This window comes from Tachyglossus aculeatus, chromosome 9 (assembly GCF_015852505.1).
Source record: "Tachyglossus aculeatus isolate mTacAcu1 chromosome 9, mTacAcu1.pri, whole genome shotgun sequence".
NCBI classification, from domain to species: domain Eukaryota; kingdom Metazoa; phylum Chordata; class Mammalia; order Monotremata; family Tachyglossidae; genus Tachyglossus; species Tachyglossus aculeatus.
In genome coordinates, this window is record NC_052074.1 from 44,771,652 (window position 1) to 44,789,938 (window position 18,287).

An 18,287-nucleotide genomic window follows, 5' to 3' on the forward strand; every position below is an offset into this window, starting at 1 on the left:
GGCTGTGCTGGTTTGTATGGGAAGGACTCATTTAAGTCTAAAGTGACCAGAGTTGAGTTTGGATGCAGTGCTACATTGCTCTAACCCAGCAGGTGGTAACCTTGGAAACAGCTGCTGTCTTTGACTTCCACATTAGCCAGCTACTTTTCAAGCTTTCGGCCGGGCTTTTCTGCCTTGCAGACTTCTAGACTTTGAGCCCGTTGTTGGGTGGGGACCGTCTCTATATGTTGTCGACTTGTACTTTCCAAGTGCTTAATACAGTGCTGTGCACACAGTAAGCACTCAGTAAATATGATTGAATCAATAAACACCCTAGGCCTTTCTTCATTTGGAAGCCTCCAATGCTAATGGCATAATGTTGGGCAAGGAACTAAAGCATCATGATTTTTCGTTAATGGCATTTATGCGATTACTGTGTGCCAAGCACTGTTCTGCACCCTATGACAGATGCAAGTAAATCAGGTTGAATACAGTCCCTGTCCCACATGGACTTCACAGACTAAGTAAGGAGGAAGAACAGGTATTGAATTCCCATTTTGCATTTGAGGAAACTGAGGCACACACAAGTTAAGTGACTCACCCAAGGTCACAGAGCAGGCAAATGGTGGAGCCAGGATTAGAACCCAGGTCCCCTGGCTCTTAGGTCTGTGCTTCATTCACTAGGTCACGCTACTCCTCAGAGATTTCCAAAAAGGTCCTTTAGAATCCCAAGAGCTTAGTGCTATGTTCTTTATATCGTAAGTGCTCAATTAATATTATGGATTGATCAATTGATTATGCTATTTGCCCTGGCCCAGTAGCAGGGATCCCCAGCCACCCAGTGTGACTAAAGCTTTCTTTGGTTTAGGGAAAGTGTCATTTTCTATCTTTCCAACTTTTACCAGCTTCCATCCTTCAAGCTAATCAACATCAGGTTTATGCTGCACTTCATCTTTCCAGATAGTTAATCATCAAGTGTTCTGAAGGATAAGTGCTTAATTGCAGTCTGATCATTAAAATTATCAGTAGGGAAAGAAAAAAAAATACAGATCCTTTGGAATACCTGGAACTTAGGCTCAATCTGAACCTTAACTTAGACTGTAAATTTCCTTTGAGCAAAGTCTTCAAAGCAGAACTGGCCTGCAGTGATAGAATTATAACACGAATACTGCTCTGGCCCCTGATACCAGGAAAACAGTGAGGTAAGATAGCAGGGACAATGTGATTGAGTGTTTTAAGGCCAATGGTGAGGAATTTCTGGTTGATGTTGTGGGAGATGGATAACCACTGGAGGTTCCTGAGAAGTGGAAAAATATGGACTGAATGTTTCTAGAAAAATACTCTTGGCAGCAGAATGAAATACGGACTGGTGTGGGGAGAGACAGAAGAGAAGGAGGTCAACAGTTAGGTAAGTGTTTGGATCAATTAGCAATTGATAGAGAAGCAGCATGGCTTAATGGAAAGAGCATGGGCTTGGGAGTCAGAGGACACGGGTTCCACTCCCGACTCTGATAATTGCCTGCTGTGAGACTTCGGGCAATCCACTTAACTTCTCTGTACCTCCATTTCTTCATCTGTAAAATGGGGTTTAAAACTGTGAGCCCCACATGGGACAACCTGATTACCTTGTATCTACCCCAGTGCTTACAACAGTGCTCGGCCCATTGAGAGCACTTAACAAATACCATTATTATTATTATCATTATTATTATTATCTTTGTCTCCCCCATTAAAATGGAAACTCTTTGTGAACAGGAAATGCATCGCTTCATTACCCTGTACTTCCCAAATGCCTAGTTAAGTGCACTGCACCAGTATTACTTCTTCTATTTTTAATTCATCACTTGGAAACAGAAGAGGCATTCTTAACAAATTACTAGATTTATACAATCCTTGGGGCAAGGAATGTGTGTCTTGCTCCTGTCTTAGTTTGCCAAGTGCTTTGAATAGAGCTTCACACTGAATAGGTACTCATTTTTGATGTGCTTTTCTGAACCCTCTTTAGCTTCTTCAGTTTCTTTTAAAAATACGGTCTCCAAATCTGGACCTAGTGCCCTATGGTGCTCTAATATGGAATAGAAGAAGAATGATGTTCCCGTCCCTTTTTCACTTATTACTATGAATACTTCCCAATCAGGGCCGGATGGAGTCAAAAAGCCATACAGAAGTCTAGATAAATTTCAGTTCATGGCTGTCATAGAAGAAAATTAAATTGGTCTGTCATGGTTATTGTTCACCTAGCCTGGTAGTTGCTTGTAGTATCTGATTCTTTTCTAGGCAACTGAAAAATGACTAATTGATCATTTATTTGAGATATCAATGTGGTGATTAGCATACTTAAGGTAGAGTCCTTCTCTCTCATTTCATTTTTCAAAGATGATCCTACTATTAGATCTTTTCCAATCCTCTGGGATTTCCCCTTCTTCCATAAGATCCAATTCTGTGGCCAAGGGAGAGGGAAAAAAAAGAAAAAAAAATTGAGTTAAAGTAAAGCATTAATTAGCCAGTGTGAGGGATTGGTTTCTTGCTTTGCTGCTTCTGGGGAAGCAAAGCATAAAACACAGCATTAAAACCATGGCCTTGTTATTGTGACCTCACTAGTTTAAAAACAGAAAGGAATTCTTCCCCTTTTCAGGACCTCTCCAGGCAATTAGTTAGTTGAACTTCAGTGTGTCATGAACATGCCAGTTGCTCGATAATCAGTACACTTTAACGGAGAGTGGTTGGTAGACTAGGCAGAGGAGACATCCTGAACCAGACAGCCGTGAACCTGAACAACAAAATCAAATTCAAGGTTGTCCCTCCAGATTCTTGATGCCTCAACTAGGCAAATCCTTGCAGATTGGCACTACAAAGTGAACAGAGATAAAAATGAATAAAGAGTATTAGTAACACCTTATTTTTATGGCACATTAAACAATGACATAATGGAAATTCTGTAGAAGTACACAAAATAATTGCATTAATAGTAAATGAGTCCTTTATGAGTCAAACACAATGCATATATAATGACTACATTGGGGTGCATTGTTTACTCCAAAATAAGGCATTCTGGAAATTTGAAGGAAAAGGAGTGGAACAAAGTATCGGCTTCTGTTTTGCTAAGATTTAAAGATCAATTTAAATATTTATTTCCTTCGCTGTAGCTCCTTCTGCCATCTTCACACCACAGGAAGTTTGGTTTCAATTTTATAGCTTTTTTCTAGCTAAATCAAAGCCCTTCTTTAAAAAGTATTCTGGGGAGATATTTTTCATCGAAAATGGTGGTGGCTGTGCACATTTCTCCCCAAGTGGCTTGTGAGAATAATTTTTCTCATTAACGTAACTTGTTTTTATGTGAAGATCAACAAAATCTATTCTGTGAAGGGAGAGATCTTCAGGCATACGAGTTTGCCAGTAAGCATGCCTGGGTTGATTTGCATGAGGGTGAGAATTGGTCCTTTCTAATCTCAGAATCGTTGCACAGACCAGTGGACTGCCTGCAATTAATATTATCCTTGTGTTTTCCTGAGCATCTAGCACAGTGTTGTGCACAAAGAATTGCTTTATTTTATTCATTTATTCAGTTGTATTTATTGAGCACTTACTGTGTGCAGAGCACTGTGCTAAGCGGTTCATAGAGTACAATGTATCAATAAACAGACACATTAAACATTTTGTAAATTTATTCAATTCTCAACAAGTGCCAAGCTAGCTCTCTGCCTCCCTTCAAAGCCATACAGAGAGCTTACCTCCTCCAGGAGGCCTTCCCAGACTAAGCCCCCTTTTTCCTCTTCTCCTCCCCATCCCCCCCACCCTACCTCCTTCACCTCCCCACAGCACCTGTATATATGTTTCTACAGATTTACTACTCTATTAATTTTACTTGTACATATTTACTCTTCTATTTATTTTGTTAATGATGTGCTTCTAGCTTTATTTCTATTTATTCTGATGACTTGACACCTGTCCACATGTGTTTTTTATTGTCTGTCTCCCCCTTCTAGACTGTGAGCCCGTTGTTGGGTAGGGACCATCTCTATATGTTTTTAACTTGTACTTCCCAAGCGCTTAGTACAGTGCTCTGCACACAGTAAGTGCTCAATAAATATGATTGAATGAATGAATGAAATTATTATAATTAGTAGTCGTAATAATAGCAGTGATAATGTCTGTGTCTCTTGGTTAAAGGGTAAGACCTTTGGTGTCAGAGAATACATCACTTTTTGGTTTTCTACTCCCAAATGTCTAGAGCAGTGCATTGTATCAGTGAGCACTACAGAAATGTGATTACTATTATTTAACAGTTGTAATAATAATGATTTGATTGATAGTCTTGGCATTGGTAATCCTTTAGCAAGGGCTTTTCTTTTGCTGCTGAAATGATGTTCTAGTGCCTTTTTCATGATGTGTTTTTACTTCCTCTTCATGTCTGAGGTAGAAAACAGTCTATCCACACAGTCACATTGGACAGTCCAAGTTTCAACATCTGCAATAGTATAGTGCTTGCGTAGGTGGGTGTATATGATTTTCTCCTTGGGTAAGTAAACTGATTCTATTTTCAAGATTCAAAGCAATTCCTAAGAACAGTCAGAGGGAAAACCACCTTTTGCAAAAGTGTGAGAAGTCACCCCTTAAAAGACGAAATGATGCTCTTGAAGAAATTTTATATCACTGGGTTCATGCCAGAGAATGAATCATTCCCAGGCTGAATTGTGTGTTCTTTCCTCCTGGGCAGATGCAAGACAAAAATCTACCCCGATGAACTTCCAAACACAAGTGTTGTCATCGTATTTCATAATGAAGCTTGGAGCACTCTGCTTCGGACTGTTTTCAGTGTCATAAATCGGTCACCGCGCTCTCTGCTCTCTGAGGTCATCTTAGTGGACGATGCCAGTGAAAGAGGTAAGCTTAATGTCCCCAAAGTTTTAGTAGGTGGGGAAGGCTCTCCTTCTGGATGGCTTTGGGCAAGTCACTTGACGTCCCTTTGCCTCAGTTTCCTTATCTGTAAAATCCCTCCTACTTAGACCTTGAGCCCAGTGGGACAGGGACTGTTACCGATCTGATTATCTTGCATCTACCACAGCACTTAGTGTGGTGGTTGCATGTAATAATCACTTGCTCCCTTTATTCATTTCCCAACACCGGACACAGGATTATCCAATGTGACATTTTTGAGACCCTTTAAGCAATCAATCAGAACAGTCTCATCAACATTCTTTTATCTTCCATCCAGTCTAGTACTTGGCAGGAGCAAAGTATTATCTCTCAGTTACTGCAGAGCCAGGGGCAAACCTTATTTCAGCACCAGTGAAAGCTCACAGAGAAATTGTTCCCTACCTTTAAGCATTCTGTTCTTGAAGAAAGGGCCTGTTCCAAGTCCTTCATCCAGTCAGTAGTATTTATTGAGCATTTCTCTGTGCAGAGCGCTGTACTAAGCACTTGGGGGTGGACAATAGAGTTAGACAAGATTCTGGTCTTCAAGGAGTTTACAGTCTAATGAGGGGGACAGACACAGACAGTTCTGGACAATTAGCTCATTGTGGGCAGAGAATATATCTGTTATATATTGTACTATATTGTACTGTTGTACTATACTCTCCCAAGAACTTAGTACAGTGCTCTGCACACAGTAAGCGCTCAATGAATACAATTGACTGACTACAACAGAGTTAGATACAATTCCGGTTTCCAAGGAGCTAACAAATTAATGAGGGAGAAAGATATAGATAGACAGATACCTCTAGACTATAAGCTCATTGTGGGCAGGGAATATATCTGTTATATTGATGTATTATACTCTCCTGAGCACTTAATACAATGCTCTGCACACAGTAAGCACTCAGAAAATATGATTGGCTTATTGACTGACTAAAATGAATTACACAGAAGGTTTAAAGATAAGCATAGAAGTGCAGTGAGCACCCAAGTCCTCTCTAACCTCTGACCAGAGGTTCAACAAGAATTTCCAATGCCTGTTTGTGGCCTTCTGCAGATTTCCTGAAGACATCGTTAGAGAATTATGTGAAAAACCTAGACGTGCCAGTGAAAATTATTAGGATGGAACAGCGGTCTGGCCTGATCCGGGCTCGTCTTCGGGGGGCAGCGGCTTCCAGGGGCCAGGTCATCACGTTTCTGGATGCTCACTGCGAATGTACTTTTGGCTGGCTGGAACCCTTACTGGCAAGAATTAAAGAAGACAGGTGAGAAGTCACGAGGGACGTTTCCCAGCATCTTGTCTGAGGTCAGAAGCGGCTTTCTAGTTAGGGGGCCGGTGACCTCCCATTTCAGGTCTTTGCTTTCAGAGGTTGAAAACTCAGCTATAAAATAAATTCTGTGCCCCAGTAAATGGGAAATCAAGCCTTGACATATTTATACTCAGACGTGGAGGTGCGAGGGACTTGGCGCCTGTGCAGGACTGTGCTGGGAGATTTGATTCAAGGCTGGATCAGGAACCAAAATAAAAATCAGGCCTTCAAATGAATTCTTACGTATTCTGACCGATTCAGGGGATAACCAATCGGAGTGGGATGCTTGTCCCTCCATGGAAATCCTTTCCCCCAGTAAGGTACCCCCACCTCTGACCCACATCCTTCTTGAGGCTCTGACCTGATGGATTTCACCCAACATTTCCTGTCCTTTTCCCGGACCCGGCTTTCTGATCAATCAATCAATCAATCGTATTTATTGAGTGCTTACTGTGTGCAGAGCACTGTACTAAGCGCTTGGGAAGTACAAGTTGGCAACATATAGAGACATTCCCTACCCAACAGTGGGCTCACAGATGCTTTTTAACAGACTCGTCCTCCTGAATGGCAACTTTGCTGGTCCGGTGAGCGATAGACTTTTGATGAAGAACAGATGAGTTAGCATTTGAAAATCAGCTTGAAAACCAATTGGAATATTACATTAGATCATTTAAAATAGTGTGAAATGGGTAGACCTTGAAAATTATGGAACTAGAAGACCGTACACTTCCAGTTAATGAAAATAAAATAGACCTGTGGGTCAACTGAAATCATTAGTTTCTGGCAGTCAAACTTGTGAAAATGCCGATATGCATCAAAAATGACAACCTTAAATAAAATACAAAATTAATTTTCCATCTTCTCTACAGGAAAACAGTTGTGTGTCCCATCATAGATGTCATTAGTGATGATACCTTTGAATACATGGCTGGATCAGACATGACTTATGGAGGTTTTAACTGGAAACTTAATTTTCGCTGGTATCCTGTTCCTCAAAGAGAGATGGACAGGAGAAAAGGGGACCGAACTTTGCCTGTCAGGTATGCAGATGATCTTTATTAAAAGTGTAGTCATAAACTGATTTGAGGGCGCAATTTCAAATATAAATATATAGATAGATAGACAGATATCTCCATATGTATATATATATAAAATCCACATGCATATATTCATTCATTTGTTTATTCCTGTTTCCCTAAGCTAGTTACATCAATCATATGGTTTTGAAAAGTATTTGAGTAAAAATGCTGTTCAGACCATAGTTAAGAAGGAAATGACTGAAAGTCATTTGCATTTTATTTGATCTAAGGAAAGACTTCCCAAAAGATTATTTAGAGCCTAAATGCCTTTTAAATATTTCCACACACCCCTCAAAGTCATTAGGAGGGAGTAACATATTTCCAAACTATTTACAGGAACTAAAGAAATACAGCAACAACCAAATTAAGACCTATCTTTTCCCATTTGAAAGTGGTTACTGTCAAACAATCAAATCTATTGAATGTTTGTTCCATACCAAGAAAAAAACATTTTCTTTAGACTGGTAAAAAGCAGTCTAACAGAACGGTCTGGACCAAGCAATGCCTGGATTTGTAACATTTCCAAAGGAAAAGAAATCCTGAAAAACAACCAAGATGATCAGGAGGTGGGAGATATTTCTGTATGAGAGTAAATTGAAAGGATTATGGCTCTTTGGACAGGAAAGACAAGACTGTGACTGAGGTCTATGAAGTCCTGAAGGGAGTAGAATAAGAAAGCACAGAACTGTTGTTCACCAAGGTCCACTGAGTAACCATCAAACTTAAAGTTACTAGGTACTCCACCAACAAAAGAAAGCAATTCTTCACATTGTGAGCAGAAATTTAGGACATCATTACTGCAGGTAGCTGTGTTGGCTGAAAATATCAGGTTTTAGAGGATGCAGTGATGAGTGTTCCCAAATGAGTTGCTGGTAGGAAAATTAGGGACACCGAGAGAAGTTAGGGAGGTTAGATGGTGCATCTGTACCCATGAAGATGGGTGTCTGGGAAGATAATCATCATTCTTTTCCTCCAAGCATCTGGTAGGCATTAGCAGAGACAGAATGCTGAGGCTGGATGGACTATTGGTTTAATCCAGCAGTGGGAATACTGTTGAGTTTGGGATTTGGGGGAAAGTACTTAACTGCATCTCATTTCATGTAGGCTAGAAGCACTTGCCTGAATGGACAGTGTAGAACTATTTAATATTAAGAATAAGCAAAAAGAGTTAACCGAAACCTTTCTGCCTCTACATTTCTAACAACACCAGATCGTTCCCAGGAAAGATCTTGCTGTGCGTGTATGCAGGAGACTTTAAGGCACTTCTCAGCCCATTAATCAATCAGTTAATCAGTAGTGCTTATTGAGTTCTCACTGTGTGTAGAACATTGTACTAACACGTGGGAAAATACGATAAAATCAGATCCAAATCCACCTAAGGTTCTTGCTTGAGCCAAGCAAACCCTCATTTTACTTATTCCTTCTGCCTTCTGCATTTCCTATGCATCTGGATCTGTACCTTTAAATATTTAATACTTACCCAACCTTCAGTCCCATAGCCCCTTTGTCCATATCTGTAATTTATTTTAATGTCTGTCTTCCCCTGTAATAATAATAGTAATAATGGGCTCTGTTAAGCTCTTACTATGTGCCAGGCATTGTACTAAGCACTGGGGTAGATACAAGCAAATCAGGTTGGACACAGACCCTGTCCCACTTGGGGCTCACAGTCTCAATCCTCATTTTACAGATAAGGTAACTAAGGCCCAGAGATGTGACATGACTTGCCCAAGGTCACACAGCAGAAAAGTGGTGGAGCCAGAATTAGAACCAATGGCTTTATGACTCCCAGTTCACTAGGGAAACTTGTGTACCAACTCTGTTTCACTGTACTCTCCCAAGTGCTTAGTACAGTGCTCTGCACACAGTAAGCTCTCAATAAATACCGTTGATTTATCGATTTATAGTTCCCTGAATGATTTAAAAGTTGTGTACCGGTTTAAGTCGTCCATCTGCCTCTTCCTTTCCATTTCTGGCTCTCTCTGCCTCTTGTTCCTGCTCTCCTGACTTCTCCCCTGCCAATCTCAGGGCCTTGGCCACACCCAAAGTAGCCCACTCCACAACCCTCTTTGTCCTTGGGAAACAAGGCTGATGGAACGTGATAGTATCTTCCTCCAGAGAATTCTGTGGAGTCTTCTCTAACTACTCCCTGACCTATACTGGTCCTCATCTTACCCAGAAAAGTCAAAGTAGCAAAGCCAAAGAAAGGTGTCCATGATCTTCAGTTGCCTGCAGAACACAGCATCCAGTCCTGTGGGCATTTTTCTATTTATTTTGCCCAGGGTCTGAGCACATTTTATCTTGCACTCCAAGATCATTAAATCATATTTGGTTGATTTGCACTTCTCTATAAATACACAGTGTGTGTGTGTGTGTGTGTGTGTGTGAGAGAGAGAGAGAGAGAGAGGGAGAGAGAGCATAAAAAGAATGTGTTTCAGGTTAATGTTTTATCTCTATGCACACACTGCACAATTCATCTCCTTGAGTAAGGAAAAATCTGGACAATTGACAGGTAGCCGGCCCTCTCCAAATAAGAAATCACTCAACTCATTCATGAAGGTAAAGGTCAGCTATTATCGTTTTTTGCCTTCATTAATTGCAAGGAAAGGTGAAAGATGAAGTTTCCTCTATTTCCCTGAGATGGGGTTTGCTCGAGTTTCACATTGAGAGCGAGGAGAAGCGAAGCTTATTTGATTTGTTTGCCCCAGGAATTACAAGGAGTTGTTTCATGTGTCATTTCATTTTCTAAGATGCCCAGGGAGTTGAAGCCAGAGAAACCTCTGTCTTTGCTGGAGTTTCTAGACTTTATGTTGAAAGGTTAATTAATTCAGTGGCTGTGTTGTAAAAGCCTGCAGGTAATTTTCATCAGTATAGTTGTAATGTGAACTTCTTTGTGTGGGTAATTTATTACTCAAAGAAAAGATGGGATCACTTTTTCTGCACATGTCTTGCAAGCCTACGGATGACTCTGTATGTTCATCTCAATCATGTTTCATAACTTGATTGATGGAATTTGGAGGAGCAAATACAAATTACTAAAAATTAGGTAAAAATGTAAGTTTGCCTGCGGGAATATTTCCTTTAACATGTCAGTTACTCTAGATATGATGGGTACTGTGATAGGCTATAAGTCTTAATTTAGACGTACAATCATTGACTGGCATGAAATAAGGATCAATTTGAATTTGTGACCCTTCCTCACACTTAATGCCATTTCAGAGTGTTAAAGAGTGTGAGTGATTGTTTACCCCATTATTTCCATTTTTTCTACATCTTTAGCTCTTTTCTGCTTGGTCTGATAGGGGATGGATGAGTGAAAACCTAGAGATAGATGTTTTCCTAGGCTACTCTTGATGATTTCCCAAACCTCATTGGTTTTCTTCTGCCTCAGGGCTCCAGGGACCCAACCTAGACCTATCTGATAAGTGAATGTAAATGTCTTTGGATATTTTTGAGAGCAAACTTGAACAGTTCTTTTCTCGCATTAGGCTGGAAACTAATCCCAGAGAGCAGGAATCATGTCTACCAGTGTGGTTCAGTGGAAAGAGCCCGGGCTTTGGAGTCAGAGGTCATGGGTTCAAATCCCGGCTCTGCCAGTTGTCAGCTGTGTGACTTTGGGCAAGTCACTTAACTTCTCTGGGCCTCAGTTACCTCATCTGTAAAATGGGGATTAAAACTGTAAGTCCCCCCGGGACAACCTGATCACCTTGTAATCTCTCCAGCGCTTAGAACAGTGCTTTGCACATAGTAAGCACTTAATAAATGCCATCATTATTATTATTATTGCCAACTGTATTGTACTATCCTTAGCCTTGGTAGCAATAATAATAATAGTAATTATTATTATCATTGTGGCATTCATTAAGCACTAACTATGTGCCAGGCACTATACTAAGTGCTAGGGTAGATACAAGATAATGGAGTTGGACACAGTCCCTGTCCCACATAGGACTCTCCATCTTAATTCCCATTTTATAGATGAGGTAATTCAGGCACAGAGATGTTAAGAGATTTGCCTGAGGGAAGTGGCAGAACGAGAATTAGAGCCCAGGTCCTTTAACTCCCAGGCCTGTGTTCTTTCAAGTAAGCAATGCTGCTTCATTGCTGATCTCAGAAGGTCTCAGAAGATCTCAGAAGGTCACCTAGTCCAGCTCCCTGCCTCGGGGCAGATGAAGTGTCAATCCATCCAGGACCTGTGGAGTCTGTTCTTTCCGTAAGAATTTCCAGGGATGACACTTGAACAATTTTCTCTTTTATCCCTTCCCACCTTTTATCATCAAACTCTCTGGATCCACTACCAGAACAATTGCACATGGAGAGCGGGGTGTTCTGGTAGTGGATCCAGAGACTTAGACTGTAAGCCCACTGTTGGGTACGGACTGTCTCTATATGTTGCCAACTTGTACTTCCCAAGCGCTTAGCACAGTGCTCTGCACACAGTAAGCACTCAATAAATATGATTGATTGATTGATTCTGGGAGAAATGAGTCTTAGAGAAGCAGCGTGGCTCAGTGGAAAGAGCCCGGGCTTTGGAGTCAGAGGCAATGAGTTTGAATCCTGGCTCTGTCAATTGTCGGCTGTGAGACTTTGGGCAAGTCACTTCACTTCTCTATGCCTCAGTTGCCTCATCTGTAAAATGGGGATGAAGACTGTGAGCCCCCCATGGGACAACCTGATCACCTTGTAACCTCCCCAGCACTTAGAAAAGTGCTTTGCACATAGTAAGTGCTTAATAAATGCCATTATTATTATTATTTGGTGTCACTATGGCCGGAAATGACTTGATGGCATAAGACAAGACAAGACTAGGCTCTTGGGAAGTACACCACAGTGAAGGGGTGTATTCTCTGCTTACTAGGAGTTTAAACGCTAATGGGTGAGAGAAATCTAAACATATTTACACTTAGAGACATGCCAGCTTCTCTGTAGCCTTATTATCACTCCTCACCAGCAGTATGGCCTAGAGGAAGGAGCACAGGCCTAGTAGTCAAAGGGCCTAGGGTCTAATCCTGGCTCTGCCACTTGCCTGCTGTGTGACCTTAGGAAAGTCATTGAATTCTCTGTGCCTCAGTATTCTGAGCTGTAAAATGGGGATCCAATACCTGTTCTCCCTCCTACTTATACTGCTCATCCTCTAGACTATAAGTTTGTTGTGGGCAGGGAGTGTGTTTATTGTTACATTGTAGTCAATAAATACGATTGAATGAATTAAACTGTGAGCCCCATATGGGGCAGGGACTGAGTCTGATCTAATTATCTTGTATCAACCCAGAGCTTGGCAAGTAGAAAGTACTTAACACATGCAACAATTATCATTAATATTATTATTAATATTTCTTATGCTTCTCAAGTGGAAAGGCAGGGTAGTAGTGGATTGGTTGAAAGTTTCTGATGTCTGCACAAGAGTTTTTAGTAACCAACCATTCTTGGAATTCTCAGGAAGAACAGATCGCATAGTCTACTCTAGGACCAAGCTAACTATGGATAACCACAATCTTCTCTTGCCTCTTATCTGACAAAACTGTCATCAATCATCATTTTTTTAATGGTACATGTTAAGTGCTTACAATGTGCTAGGCAACTAACTAAGCACAAGAGTAGATACAAACTACTCAGGTTGAACACAGCCCATGTACATGTGGCTCACAGCCTTAAACCCCATTTTACTGTTCAGGTAACTGGGGCACAGAGAAGTTAAGTGACTTACCTAAGGTCACACAGCAGATGAGCATAGCTGGTCTTGTTACAGTGCATTTTCGCTGACATAGAAATGATAGTGATTTGTTTACCCAAATCTTTCTTTCAGATGTAGGCAAGAAAACCATGATGCATTTTATTACTATTTGAAAGCCCTTGATGTTTACTACGATTTAGTTACGTTGCATTGGTTTTGCACTTTAGGGTATTAAAATTCACCATTTATAATTGCTGTTTTAATTGGTATTTTATGGTAGGATCATTCTGATGATTTTTTTTTCCCTCGTATTTCATGGAACCGTTCAGTGTTGAAACCATTCCTACTACCTAGAAGGGTTTAGGGGACAGAGTCACTCAGTCATCACCATCTGTTTGGCTTTATTATTGTTTCTCATTATCACTGAAGAGGCCAGGGACAGATTTCATGGCAAAACCCCTGCAAGATTGTAACTAATAAAGCAGTATTAAGACCCAGAAAGACATAGCCTCTTCAAGTGATAGACAGCTAATTACCCAAGCTTGCAACAATAGGAGCACAGGGGAAAATAGAGAAGTTTTCAATAGGCTGGATTCACAACCATGTTACTATATGGTTACTGTTCCGTTAGCTGTGCTTTCTTATTAGAGCTTAGGAATATAATCATAGCCCAGGAAGATGCAATTATCTGATATGTTAAGTATGTCATCCACTGAGAGAATATAGCAAACCAATGTGTTTAATCTCCATAGTTGCACATTTAAATACACCGTCTGGAAACCATAGCCCAAAACGTACATAAGAAATTGTTTACATCCTGAAAAAATCCCGAGTTAGGTTAACAGTGGATGTCCCCAAATTAGGCCAAGTAAAATCTGATTTACTTTTCATTTCTGATTTTAAGAGGAGAGAAAGCTGACCACTTCCCTTTCTGTCAACCCTAAATCCACACTAAGCATTTTCATAATTGAATCATTTAAAAATCTCCTATTTGACTTCCCATTCTTACATGCTGAGATTAATGTATGGTTTCATCCATTATGTTAATATTTCTTACAAGCTTCATGTTTGGCAAAATTTGTGTGAGAGAAGTCAGAGGAGTCAGAATAGACAAATCCTGTAAGAAAATCCTGTAAAATTTGAAAAACAACTTACCCTGCTCATAGATATTGACTAACAAACCACAGTGAGAGTTACAAAGGTGACTGGGGTCAGTCATGTAAAATAACACAAATTAGGAAGTGTGTGTGTGATGGAGAGTATGTAGGATTTCTCCTTTTATGTGTGGCACCAGACCATATTCATTCATTCATTCATTCGACCTTATTTATTGAGCACTTACTGCATGTAGAGCACGCTACTAAGCGCTTGGGAAGTACATGTTGGCAACATATTGAGACGGTCCCTACCTAACAACGGGATCACAATCTAGAAGCGGGGAACGGACAACAAAACAAAACATTTAGACAGGTGATAAAAAACATATGATACCAAATCTTTCTGGTGATGAGCAAATTATTCCACATACTGTTATGTGAGCAGTTATATCTGTTTTTCTGAAACCTATGTTGGACAGAGGAGACTATTTGTGCTAAAGTGCTAAAGGTCCTTTTTTCCCAAAGAGGAAAAGAGCAATAATAATAATAATAATAATAATGACATTTAGTAAGTGCTTACTATGTGCAAAGCACTGTTCTAAGCGCTGGGGAGGTTACAAGGCCATCAGGTTGTCCCATGTGGGGCTCACAGTTTTAATCCCCATTTTACAGATGAGGGAACTGAGGCCCAGAGAAGTGAAGTGACTTGCCCACAGTCACACAGCTGACCAGTGGTGGAGTCAGGATTTGAATCCATGATCTCTGACTCCAAAGCCTGGGCTCTTTCCATTGAACCGCACTGCTTCCCCAATTCAGTGCAATTCAGAGTTCTCCTATAGTTCGTAAGCTCACTGTGGGCAGGAATCATATTAACAACTCTATCGTACTCTACTCTCCTAAAAGCATAGTACAAGTGCTCTACACCCGTAAGCACTTAATAAATGCCATTGATTGACTGAAATTAGACGCGTTCCCTCTCCTCTTTACCGACCCAGGGTTATCTTAGTTAATATGAATATTCATTGGCCACCACCCTCTGTACTTAAGAAATGCCTAAGATGAATAGTTTGGAACTGTGAAATATTGATACAATTTATAATTATCATCAAATTTTTATCTCATGTAAACATTTTATACACTTAATATTTTAAAAATATAAATATTTGGAAGTTAGGTTGAGAGAGAAGAATGTCCTCAAAGCCCAAGAGCAGTCAAACTCACTGTATAGTCTAATCAATCAGTGGCATTTATTGAGCACTTATTGTGTGTAGAATGCTGTCCTAAGCACTTGGGACAGTACAATACAGTAGAGTCAGTACACATGTTCCCTGTTGATCAGAAGCTTCTAATGATTTTTAGTTCTTCCCTCCACTTAACAATAGGACCACCTATGGGAAACAAGTCTTTGGGAAAAAATGAACAAAACAAAATAAAAATTTGTGGGTATCCCAGAGTCTACCATTCTTTAGATATGTTTTTTACTTTCATATTTTAAAATACCATTGTTATTAAGAATGAACAATATATGCTGCAGTCTCCAGTGTTAAGTTCCACATACTGTCTTCAAAGGTATTCTTTTCTGTTTTTTTTTTTTCAATTAGGACCCCTACTATGGCTGGTGGCTTATTTTCTATTGACAGAAACTACTTTGAAGAGATAGGAACTTACGATGCAGGAATGGATATCTGGGGTGGAGAGAATCTTGAAATGTCTTTTAGGGTAATTGCTATTTTACTTCATTTTCTGACACCCTAAACACTTTTCTGTATAGCATGTACATATCAGAGAAGACTTTGCCGTCAAATATATTTGCCATCAAATATTTTGTCCATAATCCATTAGTTGAAAAGTCTAATGCTTAATGAGAAAGCCTTATAGCCTGTTTTTTGTTTTGTTTTTTTTTGGTCCATTGCATGCAGTACATCCATTGCTATTCAAAAACCTTAGATATCATTTCTAGAGTACTCTTACGATCACTCAGTATGGAAAAGAAAATAAGACTGTCTACTACCATCACTGACGTAGACAGGGAGTATTAGTCCTGAAAAATTGGCTGTGATTTTTAAACAAAAGCTTGCAAAAGTGCATGTCATCGTAAACCTGCATGATCTGACTTAGGTGGTTCTGTTTCTTGTTCAGTAGGGTGTCCTGCCCTCTAAGGAATTTTAAAGACCCCAGAAGAGTGATTTGTTGTCCAACCACAGACATTTTCTCCTGTATAGAATAATCACTTTAAGTACATTCATATAGATAATGATCTTTCACGTCAGCACAATAATCGATCAATCGATCAATTAATTGTCTCCCCCTTCTAGACTGTGAGCCCACTGTTGGGTAGGGACTGTCTCTATATGTTGCCAACTTGTACTTCCCAAGTGCTTAGTACAGTGCTGTGCACACAGTAAGCGCTCAACAAATATGATTGATTGATTGACTGATAATAGTATCTTTTGAGCACTTACTGTGGGTGGAACACTATATTGAGCACTAGTATGATGCAATTTAGTTAGAAGACATAATCCCTGCCTTCAAATTCCTTAAAATGAAATGGAAAATGAAATTTGGGTTAAAAAAAAGAAGAAAAGATTAAATGATTCTGGTAATTTTCAATAATTGCCGCTAAATCTTTCTTGAAAATAGAAAAATGATGAATATTCATATAAGGGCAAATAAGAACACTTAGGTTTTTTTCTGAAGAAAATATGTGGCTTTTTCGAAAAGAGGTTTAACAGACTTTCTGTCAGGAAATTTATTATATGATATTCAACTATCATTTCTAGGTTTTGCCCCAAAGAACAAAGTAGTGGAATAATTTAAATACTATTTTGCTATATCTAGTGATCTTCAGTTAACAATATGTGCCTCTTCTTTTTTTAAAGTTTATCTCTCAGAGAATACTACCTATTTTTTTCTCACTGGGGGAATCTAATTATCCAGTTATCATGTGTGGAAAATTTTGTGTCTAAAGTTGAAAACAAGAATGATTTCTTATCTTCACATTCCCCCCAGTCTTAAAGTCAATCTGCAAGGTTGTATGAGGAACATCAAATCTCAGTGGGTGTTGAACAGCCTTCAGATGGTTTCAATCATTTGTATCAAAATAGTCCTCATGAGAAGCAGTGGCGAGAAGCTGTGTCTTAATGGCTGTGACATTTTCCAGCTTGTCAGCCGGCTAGCATTAGGGGATTTGCTACTTGTACTTTTTGCTACAGTTTCACTTGCTAGAACTGCAGAACAAAGAGTATGATGCAAGATTGCAGGCCGTTATTTGCAGAGCTTCCCCGCTAGATGATAACTTCTTCCTGGAGGTGTTGGTGATCTTATGTTTCCCTAAAGGACCGCACTGGATATAATGAAGCCAGTGCGGTAATTGTCATATTTGTTAAATACTTACTATGTGCCAGGCACTGTACTAAGCACTGGGGTGGATACAAGCACCCCTCTAATTCACCCAAGTGTTTTGGCAGCCAGCAATCACAGAGGAATTCCTAAGCTCAAAATTCACTCTGCACCACTTTTAGTAGCTTGGACTCGCAGGAGTCAGTGGACACATTGGCTCCTGTTGATCCTTGTAACTTGTTTACCCCTCCCATTTTTAACTCTGCTCTCCCCTCTGTGGCACTGAGGAGAGAAATGGAGAAAGAGAGAGGGAAATAGAGAGGAGAGAGAAAAAAATACATGTGAGAATAGCTTAGTGGAAAGAGCCTCGACGTCAGAAGACCTGGCTTCTAATTCTGGCTTTGCCTGATGTCTGCTGTCTGAGATTGGACAAGTCACTTAACTTCTCAGTATCAATCAATCAATCAATCAATCGTATTTATTGAGCGCTTACTATGTGCAGAGCACTGTACTAAGCACTTGGGAAGTACAAATTGGCAACACATAGAGACAGTCCCTACCCAACAGTGGGCTCACAGTCTAAAAGGGGGAGACAGAGAACAGAACCAAACATACCAACAAAATAAAATAAATAGGATAGAAATGTACAAGTAAAATAAATGAATAAATAAATTAATTAATTAATTAATTAAATTCTCAGTACTTCAGTTGCCTCATCAATGAATGAGATTCAACACTTGATCTCTCTCCTACTCACACTGTGAGACCCACGTGGGACTGGGACTGTGTCCCACCTGATTGTCATATCTACCCAGTGCTCAGAACAGTGCTTGACTCATAGTAAGAACTTAACAAACACCATAATTAATTAGAGAGTCTTCACTCTCCCCCA

The 18,287-nt window shown here is 39.9% G+C and overlaps 1 protein-coding gene across 1 annotated transcript in view; it reads left to right on the forward strand.

Annotated features, from left to right (window-relative positions):
- The window catches only part of GALNT13 (polypeptide N-acetylgalactosaminyltransferase 13), a 299,621-nt gene that overhangs the window by 180,593 nt on the left and 100,741 nt on the right, over nucleotides 1–18,287 (forward strand). The window contains exons 4-7 of the mRNA XM_038751351.1: nucleotides 4,697–4,863; nucleotides 5,954–6,161; nucleotides 7,076–7,246; nucleotides 15,658–15,775. Coding sequence (XP_038607279.1) covers nucleotides 4,697–4,863; nucleotides 5,954–6,161; nucleotides 7,076–7,246; nucleotides 15,658–15,775 — 664 coding nt within the window. The remainder of the gene's footprint in view (nucleotides 1–4,696; nucleotides 4,864–5,953; nucleotides 6,162–7,075; nucleotides 7,247–15,657; nucleotides 15,776–18,287) is intronic.